Raw genomic sequence first — 16,348 nt, 5'->3', positions numbered from 1 at the left:
AAGTCATAATGGTTGAAGTCAGAAGCATATAATCACTCTTTAAGTTTCAGTTTGTAATGTTTGTTCTATTTTATCTCTAATAACAACACTGATACTTAAGGCACACAAATTCATGCAGTCTACGGGACTTCATTAAATCAACTTTAAATTAACTCAAAATATTTATTATCTGGTCGTTATTCAATGGTTGAAAGTTATAATTGTAAGACTCCTCAAATTTCACTTTCAATCATTCTATAACACAAACCGTGAAGGCATCTTAGTATAGTGTTTAATGATTTATCCCTCCAACAAAAACCTTGTTGTCTGTTATAAATGTTGCAGACTAGTATGTTTCTATGTGAATGTTTGACAAATGTGATTTTGTTTGAAAAATTATAAAATACATGATTTGAAGTTGAAAACTTTACCTTTTGAAAACAACAAGTGGAGATTTGTAGTTGCAATGAGATGAGAGATTTTGTCTTCCTTCATGTTGTTAAACGATAAACTCTTTCTAATAAGGACTCAATTCCCATACAAAAAATGTAACAGAAAAACCCTCATCTTGAATTACAAATAATGATTTGATATTCAGTAACTCAACATTAAAGAAAGTTGGAGATTCAAAAGTTATGTGAATCTAAGTAATCTAAGATCAATACTTAAATCAATGAAGCTTTATTTTGTAGTTTGGAAATACAAGTGGTATCCAATCACATGCATCATTTGGTGGTTTTGGAACTTTGGCCAGGAACCTTGGGAGATTGTCTTCCGTATGTCTTTCTATGAACTACAAACTTCTAAAATTTTTGAAACTTCAAATTTAAATTTGGATGTGATTAATCACCAATCTTAAAATTGATATGTAGTTGAATATCTGAAACTTATGGTGAACCATTCTGAATTTTTGGTTTATGACGTTACCTTGGTGGTTAATGTGTTTTGAAACTTGGTATACCCATTAATCACCTATTTGAACTACGTCAACCACTTAAAACAAATTCGAGAAAGTTTTCCAAATTAAGGTTGTACAAAAATCATTTCTAAATAGAAATAGCATTGAAATAGTTTATTTCCATCTTCAATTTGCTTTAATGAAGGAATACATGAAGCAATTGGTGGTGGTGGTGTGTTATCTTGACTCATACAACTTGTCCCTGTTGAATCCATGCATCATATGCTTCTTAAAAAAGTTTTGACTAATTCATCAACTTCAAAACGCGCTCCTCAAAGCTGCAAATCATGCACCCGTCATGCTTTGAATCAAGTTCAAAACTCACTATTCCAACCATGTTCTAGGAAGCTTTCCCTCTGTCAACAAACTCCAATTTATAGAGCCAAAATTCTTGCATTGTATTTGCTACAAATTAGTTATGATTTTAGCTACCGATTAGCTACAAATTTTTCTAGACTCATGAACAATGTTGACTTTATCCATTTGGTATGCCATATCAGCATATTACCATGCTGACATTGCCATGTGTATGCTCAATCACACAAAAACCTCCATGTGTCGTACCACACCAGCTTCTGTTAACAGACGTTGATAAGAGGGACCAAAAGTGTGGACGGAAAATATTATGAGGATCATTCTTTGAAGAAATTTTTTTGAGGAACTAAAAATGAAAATGACAATATTTATGAGGACCAAAAACTTATTTAACCCTCGTAAGAAACACTTTCCATTATTTTAACATAACATTCTTTATAAACTTTCAAATGCATTGATACTTTTTTTATGGATTAAATAAGTTTTTGATCTTCATAAATATTATCATTATCACTTTAGTCCCTAAAAAAATTTCTTTCAAAGAATGATCTTCCTAATATTTTTCTTCCACACTTTTGGTCTCTCATGTCAACGTCCATTAACTGAAGCTGATGTGGCACGCCACATGGATTTTTTTTTGTGATTGGGCATACACATGGTAGTGCTAGTGTGGCAAGATGCTGACGTGGTATTCCACATGGCTAAAGTCAACATTATTCATGGATCCAGAAAAATTCATAGCTAATCGGTAGCTAAAATCGTAGCTAATATGTAGCAAATACATTTATCTTCCTGCCTTCGTTTCTCTTATTGACTTTAAATCAATTTTATTGCATTGCATGAAGACAATTATAATGTGTGGTTGTTGGACAATTAGCCAATGGAAAATTACGAAGAAAAAAAAAGAAAGAGACAATGTATATTATGTAATTGTCGAAGTCAAAGAAATTTTCTTTTTTATAAAAAACAACAAGAATGGAATATGAATATATGTTCATAGTTTAAAGGGTAGAAGATAAAAATCAGATGCAACTATAATATTATATTGCTTGTGCTCAAAATAATGGCAAACATAAAATGAAAGCAGCCTCGTTCAATTTTTTCCTGATGCATGTCATGCTTATATATATAAAATTTCGGAATATAGTTACCCGAAAGTTTCACAGGGTAGTGACCATTTTATTCCAAAAGATGTTAGTACAAGAAAATAGAAAAAAAAAGCAGACATTGTGCAAAAAGATGCCACCAGGATATTCCTTCGGTTTCCGATAAGAACGACTCAATACAACAACGTATCATACACAATGAGTGAAGGAGGGTGGTCAAGTAGGTTGAGTATCTCCTCAAACGGTTCCTCCATCTTTGTTATGATAGCTTCCACGAAGGCAGGGTGGTCGTGGCAACGAATGAGTTCGGAAGAAGCAACGTTGGAGATCGAACAAAATTTTATCTTGCCGAGTTTTATTTCAGAGGAGATAAAGCTTAACCATTCCTCGGTGACGACAAAGGTGTCGAGGATGTTGTTGTTGTTGGAGACAAAAACCTTGCATAGGTTCATCATGGAATTGATGTGGCCTCGTCCAGGAAAAGGCATGGCAACAACATGGTCGAAGGAAGTTGGTGTTGCTTCCATTGAAATGAATGGTTGTGAGATTTGATACTTTTGGGGAGAGAATAAAGTTGAAGATTTTCAGAAGGCGTGAAGAGAAATAGTTAAGAGAAAATATGAGAAGAGAGAAATAGATGATAAATAAAATAGATTTAAAGTAAATAAAAGAGAAGAAAGTGCGAAGAGAAATGTATTTGCTACATATTAGCTACAATTTTAACTACCGATTAACTACAATTTTTTTTGGATTCATAAACAATATTGACTTTAATCATGTGGTGTGTCACGCCAGCATCTTCCCATGCTGACACTATCCTGTGTATGCACAATCATAAAAAAAACTTCAACATGATGCGCCACATCTGCTTATATTAACAAAACGTTGATAGGAGAGACCACAAGCGTTACAAAAAATATTAGGATGATTATTCTTTGAAGAAATTTTTTTCGGACTAAAATTGAAAATTACAATATTTATGAGGATAAAAATTTATTTAACATCTTTTTATTATTTATATTAAATTTATAGTTGAAAAATAAAAAAATCCTATTATTATTAATCATAGATATGATTACATAAACGTAACACTTTTTTTTTACAAATTTATTACTACAACTTTTTTTAATATCCGTAAAATTTATAAAGAATTTTATATGAAATATACAGTATAATTTTTAATTAATCTATAAAAAAATTTAAAAATTATAAAATGGTCAAATTTACATCTAATATTTGAAAATCATATTTTCATAAACAATTAAATAATTACATGTATTCAATCATTTCAAAACCTGAAAATAGCCGTAGAATATAGTATAAAATATCTTATGTAAGATAAAATTATTTAAAACAATAAAAATATATCAATGTCAATTAACCACATCAACTCTAATACTATGTTCCAAATTTGTGTTACCACATAAGTTCTAAAAGATATATTCCAATTTTAAAAAAAGAATATAGACATTCACTCAAACTTATTAAAAAATTTTAATTTATCCTAATCAATCAAAATCATATTCTCTCATAAAAAGCTTGCGGGATGGATATTTTTCTCTGATAGTGAAGAATGAAGTTTTGGTATTGAGATAACGGTCAAATTGATTGATATTAATCATAAAATTTAAAGAATTTATCAAAAAAAAATTATTTTAATGAGGTTTATCACACTCAACCCACTCCACCAAATCAGCAAAATGTTGTCTCATAATGCCTATTTTTCTACTGATATTTTGATTCTCAATTTCATTCTTTGTTGGAATGTTAGGAGTATCTTTTTGTTCCCATGGGGTGAGGCAACATTCACCTTGGTAGACGAGTTAACTTTAGAAGATTATATTTTCCTTCTTAATCTTGTTTTCATCTCACTTGTAACTCATTTTAGAAAATTTCTCTAAATAATTATGGACCGAAAGTTTCTTATAATACCTCTAACAGGAAACACGTTTGTCGTTTTCATACTGCAAATCAAATGTTTTAACCACATATAACCCAGTAAGTTTAAAGAATAATATTTTATCCCCACAAATCACAAATGGTAGCTCTATATTTAGAGAATTACGAGAGTCCAATCATTTAGAGAAATCACATTTTCTTATAAATAAAGGGAAATTAAACACCACAAAAAAAGAAATCAAGTTCAAATTTAAAGAATATAGAACAAATTCATCAAGTAATAAAGAGTTGGAGATGATGAATGTATAAGAGACGTCAATTTTCAATGATTTATTAAACACTTGGCCTAAGGAAATCTAGATGGCTACATTTTTCGATGACATAATAATTAGGCCTAATACATAGGAAAAAGACACCCCATGCCTACGAATGATAGATAAATGATTAAAATACTTCATGGTAAATGAAAAAAGAGACAAGTAGCCTAAATCTTTAGAGTTCAGTCGAAACCTAAGATACCTCAAAAGCATAATCAATAATCAAAATCAGAATGAAACGCGAAAAAAAGAAGAAGCTTGATTTATACAACATTTTAGAACAAGAGAAAATAAGCAATTCGAAATTGATGGAGACTTGAATGATACAAAGACACAATCCATAACCCCTTATACCAGAGTTGACTTGAGAGGAAACTGTTCCTACGGGGTCTCTACCCCAAAACTCAGCCCAAAGTAGAAGAAAACCCAATATAGGCATTAAACTTGATATAACACTACAATAAATAATGCTTTTTTAGGGCGAAGTTAACACCTCAAACAATAGAAAAACGAGGGTATAGGTACTGGGAGCGTCATGTTTCATTTTTAAAAATAAATAAATAACCATTTATCTCGGTTTTTAAGAAAAACGAGGGACTAGAGCTGTAAGGGAGCTCGCTTCGACAGACATTTGTCATACCTTAATTTTACCCCTAAGATTCCACTTATCATATCATTTGCGTTTCAACCAAGATCACAAGCATGATATCCTCATAACCTGCACCTCTTTGGGTTTGCATTTGTGGGAGATCATCAAGCATCCTTTCATGTTTTCTTTTACCTTTTTGCTTGGTTGCATTCTAACTTTATTAACCTTATTCAAAATACAAAAATATGTGTTGTTTCCGTTTTCTTATTATACAAGGTAGGCACTTGCAATCAAAGGATCAATCTTGGTTTCTAAATTAGGGTTTTGATTCCAAATGTCAAAGTTTGGTCAATAAGTGGTCCACAAGAACTTTACTTCAAGGCATGACCTATAATCCTAGGTCACATTTCATGTCAAGCTTCATTCAACATCATTTGATCAAGAGAAGTTTAAATTTGGTGCATGTTTTCAAAGTTGATTCAAGTATGGTTCATGTGTTTATTTTCATGTCATCTCCATCCAATTTTCAAGTAATTATCAAGATTCTTAAAGGGACAATCAAGTTTCCTTCATTTGGTATTCAAGTTTTTATCATTGGTCCTTTGGATGAAAGAAATGGCAAGAAATCACAAGTTGACAAATGTTTGATTGACCTAATATCAAGTATGACATGTCACTTAGTCCAAACACCATAACTCTCTCATTTCTCAATATTTTTGGAACCTAATTTGAGCCAAATGTCACATTTGAACTCCTCTACAACTTTGTTTCAAGGGTAAAACATCAATTTGTAATCTAAGTCCATCAATTTTGGATATTGTTAAGATGCCCATGTCTACACAAAAGTAGGCTTAAGACCTGGTCGACCTAATGCCTGGCCTAGAATTTCAGGTCATGATCCCAATTTTCCATCCATGTCATTTTCAACTCAAGAATCCTTTTGATTTGATTCTATTCTCATTTGATTCTTCATCATGAGAATATCATTTGGCATGAAGAAATCTCAAAATACACGAGTGGATTTCATTTGGCCTAAGCTCCAACATGGTACCATGGACTCTACTTCCTGCGCAAGTTTCAAGTCACGAATTTCATGTTATTTTCAATATGGGACCACTTGCACATGTGCAACCCGTTTGAGGACCTAGAACACATCTAAACAAACACAAAACGGCTGATTTCAAGTGTTAACTTACGCATTTCACCCTCACTCTCACACGCTTGGCAAAACATAATGTTTTTGACCTAATTCACACAAATGTGCATCTATTTCACACGTACCATGACCTCACTTCATTTCCTATAAATAGAGAAAGATTTTATCTTTATTTTCAAGCTTGGATAGCCAAAGAAACTCTGAAACCATTTGAACCCGATACCTCAAAACACCAGTTAACTTTTTCTTTGATTCAAGCTCTTTTAGCTTCAAATCTTTGCCCAGAACCACTCATCAACACCTTCTGAAGTTGACTGAAGCATTTCTGTGGCTTGAAACTCCTTGGAACCAGACTTCTAAATACACCATTATTGACCTATAAAGCTTCAACGGAAAAGATAGATACGAGTTATATTTATGAGCAAATAATTTACCAGTGTGTTCATTATGATTCACTGATCAAAAACCTTTAACTACCTTGAACTTATTCTTCGTATTCATCATTTAATTTTACTTTGAAGAACTAGGATTCTTCGTGTTCTTGAGTAAATTCTCTTTGCTCAGAGCCAATCAATGTCTCTGATGCAAAAAGACATGAACGATGATGTGTTGCGAAGCTAACTCCATGCTTGGGTGTTGTTAAAAACACGAGTTCAGGGATTTTCCAAATCAAGCTGAAGGTTGAAGACGAAGTTGAACTGCGTGTGCTTTGGTGCCAAGATTCAAACTCAACCAATCAGAAGCTTTCACGCGCTTTTTTCAAATCTTTTGACCGTTGGCACCGTAATTCTGTTTTCATTTTATTTTCTTTTATTTCATTTCTTTTCCATTTAATTTCTCCCTCCTTTTTAATTCATTTTTCATCAATTTTGTTTTGCAGAAAATCCATAAAAATATTTTGCATCACATATATTTTTTGTATTTTTTTAAAATTATTTTTGCATTTAATTGATGTTTTCCTTTATCTTTTCATTTAATTTTTATTTTCCATTTTATTTTTGATCATTTTAAAATATTTTTGCATTCAACTTTTGAGGTCTTTTTATTTGTAATATTTTTTACTTCTCATAATTTTCTCAATCATTTCTTTTATGCTTTGGTGCTTGATTTAAATTTTCTCTTTATTTTTTATTAAAAATAATTTTAATTTTCCTTTTAATTCACTTTTTGTTTGATTTTTGGTTGACTTGGTTGATCAATACTTCTACATTTCAAGTCATCCATAAATGGTCTCTTAGGTTGACCCAATCTTCTCTAATTCAATATGTTGATAGATGATCATTTGATTATATTTTTTACATTTTGAGTTAGTGATAGATGATCCCTAGGCTGTGCCATAAGTTTGGGTCCCTTGATTTGTTTGATAGTGGATTTTAAGTCAAACACTTGAGTTTGTTTTTATTTTGCCTTTTGTTCTCTTCTTTCTTCTTTGAGTTTTATACAATTATGCTTAATGCCTTGAGAGTTTGATTTTGTATCCACACTCCAATATGATTGCCACATACATTGCTTACCTCATAATCACTAATTTGTTACGTAACCTCTTAACATTTACATTATGCTCTTTACATTTATTCTCTTTACATTCATGTCATTTACATTTTTGCTTTTTACTTTATACTTTATTATTTTCTTATTTCAAAAGAACAAAAACATGATAAAATGGATAAAATCCTAAAAAGCTTTAATCTGATCTTTTGGACTTGATGTTACTATCTCTTGCTTGAGGAGTATTTTGGACCTTGGACCTTAAGACTTAGTACTTTCCCCTGCTTGGAGTATGCATGGTACTTTGTGATTCATCTGAGACCTTGTGATCCCTCTAGACCATTTGATCTTCAATTCAAGACTTGGATGTTTTCTTGTGGGTTTGTGGCCTTGTTGTTCATCTGGACCCTAAGGTATTCATCTGCTTATGTGTTTTTTTATATCTTATGGCTCAATCCAAAGGGAAAGAAATGCGTGTTTTGACCAATGTCAAATATTTCTCTATCTTGTGGTTAGTACACTTGCACACACAAAGAATTTCTCTTGAGCTACCTTACAATGAGATTTTTTATTTCATGTCATTTACTTTATGCTTTAGGATAATCTCTTCTTCTCCTTCCTACTTCTTCAATTTTTAAAACTTCTCCCTATTTCAAAAACCTCTTGTTTTCAAACTTCACACCTTTTATTAATAAACCTTGACTTTGTCAAGTGATCCAGAAAATCTTTTTCTCAAAAAATGCTAAAACATTTAAGCATACTTAAACTCTTTTTTTTTAAAACTTCTAAAAAAGACAAACCTCATCAAACTTCTTTTTGTGCCTTTGTACATTTTCCTTTAAGAGCTTTTTAAAAAAAAAATTGGATATTGGTATATTATTGTAGAAATGCAAACCACTATACTTCTACAATATGTTAAGAAATTATTGATATTTTCCACTTGAATGTTGAAACATGCTTGTGAGAAAGTCCAAGTAAAAGTTTTTCATATCAAGATGATGCAAATGCTCATTTCCTTATACTTGTGGATAGTAAGTTGAGTTTTCCACTCGAATATGACATAAATGTATTTTCAAATTAAAATCAATCAACAAACAACCTAGCTTTTTCATAAACACAAATTTGCAAGTGGTTCCTATGGAGTACCATAGATGTGAGGGGTTCTAATACCTTCCTCTTGCATAACCAACCCCCATATCCAGATGTGTGGGTTTGATTCGACCTTTTTCCCATTCCCTTTGGAAACAATAAAGTTCGGTGGTGACTCTTACTTTTTTTAGTTAAGTTAATCAATAGTTTAATCTCAAATTTTTCCCGCAGCGACAACAATCTTTGCATTTTATGTATTTTTCCTAGTTGTTTAGTTAGTACTGACGTCTTTCCAAGTTTCATTTTTATCATTGTTATTTCTTTTATTAGTATTTACCTCGGCTACATGGTCCAACTGAGAAGTAATATATTTTGCATTAATCAATTTCAAAATACTATTTTCAAAAACTTATTTTAATTTTTTATTTGATAGGTTCAAACCCCTCGGTTATACAAAGAAACCGACGTTATATATCTTTTAATTGAATTTCCAGAATATAACCCTATTATGTGTTTTATATTTTATATTTTTAATGAATACTGTCATGTCGGATTTTATATAAAACCGACGTGACACATATATTGCATGAAATACTTCAGACTACAATCTAGTTAGTTTCTAACTTTTTATTTACCTATCAACGCTCAAGCGTCATTTCGTCACTCTCATTTCACAAAAAATCCTAGGCAATTTTCAAGCTGATATTCATCAAAACTCTTCCAGCAGATATTAATCAAACGCCATTTTCGCAACAAGTTTGTTCTTCATTGAAACGAGTTATATATCACTTTATTTTTCATTGATCATATTTTCTAGAGTTGTAAGTTAGTTTGTCTTTTGATCGTTTTATTTCTACGATTTTCCATTTGTTTTTTATTGAAACGTTAATTAGTATACTTTCTCTTGATCATTTTGATGTTTATTTAGATAGTCCCTTCGTCAACATATATCATTTTTCAACAGGTTTGTTCTTCACTCAAACGAGTTATATATCACCAAAATGAGTTTATATCATTTTGTTTCTACCTATTTTTCAATAAATAGTCATGGCCGATTCGACAAGCACCGTCCAAACAACATCTGTTGTAACATCTATTAATACAAATCGTAGAAGAAAAACAAGCATTCACATTATTTCGCTGTTGATCCATATCATAGAAATTCGATAAAGTTTTACATTGGTTGTCGATTCTCTAATACAATCCTCTCGCTTTATCCGGATTTGGGACAGACTATAGATAACAAAGCAAACATAAGCAGTATTATATTTAGTCTAAAATTTATATAAAATATATAAACCTTATTTAATTCATTTTTCCTTCCGAGGGAGAGCACATATTTCTACAAGTTGCATGGAAAATTATGATATTGCATTTATTGTATAAGTTTGGATTAACAATGAATTTGACATGTTTCGATTGACAAGACAAAGCCATGTACAAAATCATGCTATTATAAAAGATAACATTTTAAAAGTTAAACAAAATCAGAGCACATATGCATTGAGAAGCACTCAAATGAGTGATCTACAGCTGATCCAAATAAGCACTTATCATTGTTACAGTTATAACTTCTTTTACATTTAACTCACTTATCTCATGTACTCACTTACATATGAGAAAAAAATGTTGTAATGGGAAAAGAAACACTTCTGTTACTAACATTTTGATATGAAAATCTGTACAACAGGTCAGTAACTAGGCATGTGATGTCATTGAATAATTTGGCTCATGAATATAAGAAACACTATCTCTGTATATATCCTTTAAAATAATGTATACTGTCTGAGATATATGTAATATTAAAAAAATTTACTCTTTTACTTATTAAGAGGAGAAGCTGATGAACTTGGATTAGAAGTACCTTCTCTGCTTAAAGATTCATCGACTCTTTTTCCGTGTTTTAAACCACTACTACTATGGCCATCTGTTTTGTCATTAGAATCCTGAAGTTGTTCCAACGATCTCACCACCTCGTCAATGTTTGGTCTATATTTTTGTTCTGCCGACAAGCATAGAATGGCAATGTGAGCAACTTTCACTGCTTCACGCAACGAGTACTGGCCTTCTATACGAGCATCCATGACTTGGGAGATCTTGCGTTTGCTCACGAGTAATGGTTTGGCCCACTCCACTAAGTTATGCTCCCCAGAGGGCCGGTTTGTATCTAATGTGCGTTTGCCCGACATAATTTCCAAGAGAACAACTCCGAAACTGTATACGTCACTCTTTTTGGTTAGGTGACCTTCACAAGAACAAAAAAAAACAGAAAAAGGTTAGGAGTGAAATTGTAGGCCGAATAAAATTGATTTTGGAGGAACAGACGACTTTAGTAAAAAGTGAGTTGAATGTGAAATGATTTTGTTTGGATACATCATCGAAAAAGACTGAGATACCTGTGGCTAGATACTCGGGAGCCGCATAACCTGGGGTGCCCATTATCCTTGTAGATACGTGGCTCTTACCGCCTTCTGGTCCATCTTTTGCCATCCCAAAATCGGAGAGTTTTGCATTATAGTTCTGTTATCAACAAAAAAGGAATTTTACAAAACAAGTCTTATTTGTAATCTCTTATCTCTGCTAGCAAGATCAATGTAATAAGCCACTTACAGAATCAATCAAGATATTCGAAGTTTTGAAGTCTCGATATATCACATCGACTTCATCGCTATGAAGAAACGCAAGACCTTTAGCAGCATCAAGAGCTATCTTCATTCGGATTTTCCAAGAGAGTGGCTGAAAGTAAGAAGCCCCTGGTCCATAAACATTAGGTAGAGATGAAACTTTGAGGAGTTTAATATACTAACTAGTAAATGAAATCAACTTATCGAAAAAACGAGACAATAACAGATGGAGGAAAATTAACAACATACTTCTAAACAAATGGTTATCCAAACTTCCCTTGGTTACAAATTCATATACCAAAATCCGGTAATCATCCTCTAAGCAGTAACCAATTAGTTTCACAAGATTAGGATGACGCAGCTGTCCCAGATAATTGATTTCTGTCTATAATATACAAGGTTGATATTAGAACAACGACACCGAATCAAAAGAAAAATAGATACAGAAAATGCAAATGCAATGATTTTCTATTGAGCCTAAAATGACACTCACCAACCATTCACTATGTCCCTGACTGCTTTCTTGGTTAAGCCTCTTCACAGCAATGACAAAACCAGTACCTGGTTTAGTCGGAGCTAGCGTATGTTCGTCGATCCAACCCTTAAATACACAACCAAATCCACCTTCACCCACCATACTATCCGGCCGAAAGTTCCTTGTCGCTGTTCTTACCTCATTGATTGTGAAACACTTCAAATTGATGCATTGCAGTATCTCACCCTCAGTTCTAGAAGTTAGAAGCACGTGTGCAGAAGAAGAGACCCTCCTGCTTAAACCACTCAAAACATCCTCTTCTTTCCCAACAACCTTTGAATTCAAACCTGTTTATCTCACAACAAAAACATCAATTAACTTCTTAGGCCTTTGTATAGCAACAATTTTCTATGACAGACACAAGACACTGACTCACACCGACACAGACACATCTTTTTTCAGTAGTGTTGGTGCTCCTGAGACAATTTTCAACCAATAAGATTATTCCTATAATTTAAGTTGTATAGTTCTCTTTTACATTGATAATCTTTCTATAACATTATTGCAACTATGTAATACAATTAGATCTAAGAAGTGCAAACTTTATTCATAGAAATACACATATTGAATCCCTCAGAAGAATCAGATTTCAAATCCAACGATCTTCTACCAAATAGAGTTCAGATAGAAGTTGATCAAGTAAGAAAGTTAAAAAAATAAAAGTGAAAAATAGAATAAGAATGATACCATTATGTGTAGGACTCACAGCTTTGACCTTTGCACTAAAGCAACAACCCATCAACATAGAACTGTTGGACCCTTGGGGAAGGAGAAGATCAACTAGAAATTGTTGATAGAGAGAAGTTTCATAAGCAAGGCTTTGGAAGAGAAGAAAATGAAATATACACACGTGTGAAAACAAGTATTTTTCAACGTGTGAGAGCTAGGTGTCACTGTCACCCGAGGACATAACTGCAAATTCAACACCAATGTTGTTGTGTAATTATAATAATAATTAGGTGTTGAAAAGTATGTGGAGTGTGTGATTGGGGTTCTTTGAAATATTTTTTTATTTGACCATTGAGAAAATGGAATGAGAACATGTTTATCCTGTCTGCTACTTTAAAGAGATGTGGCAGACAAACCGCGTAGTACTAGTTTATTTTTTTATTTGTTTTTAATGCTAAGGAGGGGAAAAGCATAGTAGTTAAATATGTATTTTGACTTGATAAAATTGATAAAACTAATTAAAGTGTTGAATCAGATTCTACAAAATTACGTATAACCTATTTAATTTATATTAAAATATTATTAAATACTATTCAATTTACATAAAATATATTTAATTTATGTTAAAGTATTATAAAGCTTATAAATATTTCATATTTGATAGCGTGACGAAACTTGTGGAATGCGAACTTGGCCACGAGCAACCTTTTCACACACAAAATGAATATACATTTTAATGTATTTTGTTCATTAGTGTTGAATGAGATTTTTTGATAAGTAGACAACACTAACACTGTCGCAATATACTAGAGCGACTTTTATGTCAGGACACTGAAGTTATAAGAGTAAATTTCGAAGTCAACAAGATTCATAAACAACGTTAGCAACACCACGATACTTTACTTCTGCACTAGAACGAGAAAGAGTTGATTGTCATTTAGCAGACCATGAAACAAAATTATCTCCAAGATAAACAAATAATATGACGTGGATCTATAGGTGGTCGGACATTCTCCCTAGTCAACATCAATATATGTGGTGGTTTGTCAATCAAGGAGGGAGGGAGATGTAACATGTGAGTGATTATGCCTTTAATTTATCTAATGATTCGCTTTAAGGCGGTCAAGTGTTGCATTCATGGATCGTGTATAAAAGGCATACTTGTTGAACGACATAAGAGATAGAAGGTCTTGTAAGTAAGTTATGCATGGCTCCAACAATACTTCTATATTAAGAGGGATCATGATATGGGTTGCCTGAGGTTCCACTAAGTTTCGTTGTTGTATTTACTAGAGTAGAAATCGATTTGCAAGAGGATATGACAACTCTCTCAATGACCTTTTTGACATATTTATGTTGAGAAAGAAACATACCACCTGAATGTCTTGTAACTGAGATACCTAGGAAGTAGCTTAGAGAACCCAAATCTTTCATAGCAAATTCGAAACTCAGTTTAGACATGATAAATTAACGAATAATAGTGATGAAAATAGGTCAGGCCAATCTGCAGGGGCCTATAGCCTGACCTATTTAAGATCTGACTTGGCTTGACCTATTTAACAAAAAGGCCACACCTAGCCTTTTTTAAAGCTTATTTAATTAAATAGGCTAGGCTTATGCTATTATAAAAGAACATGAAGCCTTATAGGTCGACCTATATATGCATATCTATTAGAAAATATGCTAGTATATAAAATGCCTTACTGTCTATGTAAAAAAAAGGTAAAATATACTATTTGAAAGCCTTAATGTGAAAAAGACTTTTAAATAGGCTTTCAGATTAGGTCACACTTTTAAAAAGGATGGGTCATGCCAACAAATAAATCCTATAATAGGCCATAGGCCAGACTCCGGCCTTAAACATTTAATGTAGGTCAGGTCAAGCCTTTTAAGGTCTAGCCTATTCCTACCCCTAGCGAAGAGTGTTAGATGATGTGGTGAAAATAGTTGTTGGTGTAAGCCCTAGAGGCCAATAGTTTTATTAGAACTTGATACTTGTATCGAATTATTTATTAATAATTTAAAGTTATTTATTTATTATATTTTCTTTTAAATATAATAAAGTCCTTATAATAGCTAGTCTTTTTAATGAAACATTAAGTGTGACTTAATTATGAGATCCCATTAAACATAAGGACAATATTCTTAAAATATCAGTAGTCGAGGTTTATTATGAAGTGGAATAACATTAAAGCATTGAAACTATTAAATGGATATACTGATGATCACATCTCATGGATCATGAATAGAGAGTGATCAAGTTTTTACATATGTATGAATATTAGGAGTAATATTTATACTAGATTGACTCGCTATGAGGATATTACATAGAATATTATGCAAAGTGTTATAAGTTATTCTCATGGTGATATTGGTGTATACCATCATTCGACCTGAAACCACTATGGATCCTAGATGTGGAGTCGAGTACTTTATTGTTGATCAAATGTTGTTCGCAATTGGATGACCATAAAGTCAGTTAATGGATACTCCAAAAATCACGCTAAAGGGCATGAGTGACCTTGATGGAATTTGCCCATCATGCATAACAAGGATAAATGTTTAAGGACCCAATATTGAACTGGATGAGGGTGACACGGTTTATGCCTTGTGTTCGATATAGACATAAGGGAAAAAGGTAATTGTACACACAAGCGTTATCACAAATTTCTTTTGTCAGATCACATGACATTTTTGTTACTTGGATAACATTAATGATATGTTGCTAGATATCGCTTACTATTTATTATATTAAAAGTGTGATTTAATATAATTTCCAACGTCACGAGAACCTGCAAGGTCACACACATAAGGATATATTGATGAGAGGTAGAACAAATAAGTGAAATAAGGAATATCGTAAGGTACGGTGTACTTAAGATAATTACATAACATTGTAAGGTACGATGCACTTAACTGATTTGTAGAACACATCAAGGTACAATGCACTTAAGTGGAATACATAATATGGTAAGGTATCATGCAATTAAGTGAGATATAGTACACCATAAGGTATGATGCATTTAAGTGGGTTTTTTAGCCTGCAGTCCACACAAGTGGTTATATAAATAGAACCCTTGCGCAGAAGCTTACACACTTGATGAAATTCGGTTTGTGAAACCTAACTGTAATCCCCTCCCCTCTCTCTCTCTCTCTCTCAAATTCTTCACCCATAGTAACTAGCACTAAGATTGAAGGCACTATGCTCATGTGAACTAAGTAGAGGTGTTGTTCTTTATTCAACACCCGTGAGCATTCATTTGATTCTGCATCAAAGGTGCTAATCACCAAAAGAGGTCATTATTCTATCACCGATCATGCATCATTAATAAGGATCAAATAAAGGGAAATTTTATTTTTCTGCTATGCTCTGTATCGATATTTCCCTTTAGTGGTATCAGAGCCACTTACGAAACCATTTATCGGATAACTGTTTATTTTATGTACTTTCTATATTAATTCGATTAAACCATAAACTGAATTAAATAATAATTGAGTAATTAAATTTTGGCATCATGTTGTGTATGATTTGGATTACTCGATGTTAACTATGCTTCAGAATCTGACTTTTATATATATATATATATATATATATATATATATATATATATATATATATATATA

At 32.3% G+C, this 16,348-nt stretch overlaps 1 protein-coding gene across 1 annotated transcript; it reads right to left on the bottom strand.

The window, feature by feature from the left end:
- Positions 1 to 10,373: 10,373 nt before the first annotated feature.
- On the bottom strand, positions 10,374 to 13,084 carry LOC127083819 (receptor-like cytoplasmic kinase 176). Its single transcript, XM_051024158.1, has 6 exons — positions 12,743 to 13,084; positions 12,014 to 12,342; positions 11,770 to 11,905; positions 11,507 to 11,649; positions 11,293 to 11,416; positions 10,374 to 11,141 (listed from the first exon to the last, which is right to left on the bottom strand). The coding sequence occupies exons 1-6, from the start codon at positions 12,798 to 12,800 to the stop codon at positions 10,717 to 10,719; spliced, it is 1,215 nt and encodes a 404-aa protein (XP_050880115.1). The 5' UTR covers positions 12,801 to 13,084; the 3' UTR covers positions 10,374 to 10,716.
- Positions 13,085 to 16,348: the final 3,264 nt, after the last annotated feature.

Source organism: Lathyrus oleraceus, chromosome 5, assembly GCF_024323335.1.
Source record: "Lathyrus oleraceus cultivar Zhongwan6 chromosome 5, CAAS_Psat_ZW6_1.0, whole genome shotgun sequence".
Lineage (NCBI taxonomy): Eukaryota > Viridiplantae > Streptophyta > Magnoliopsida > Fabales > Fabaceae > Lathyrus > Lathyrus oleraceus.
Note: the sequence above shows the minus strand (reverse complement) of the source record. Positions and strands in the feature narration are given on the sequence as shown.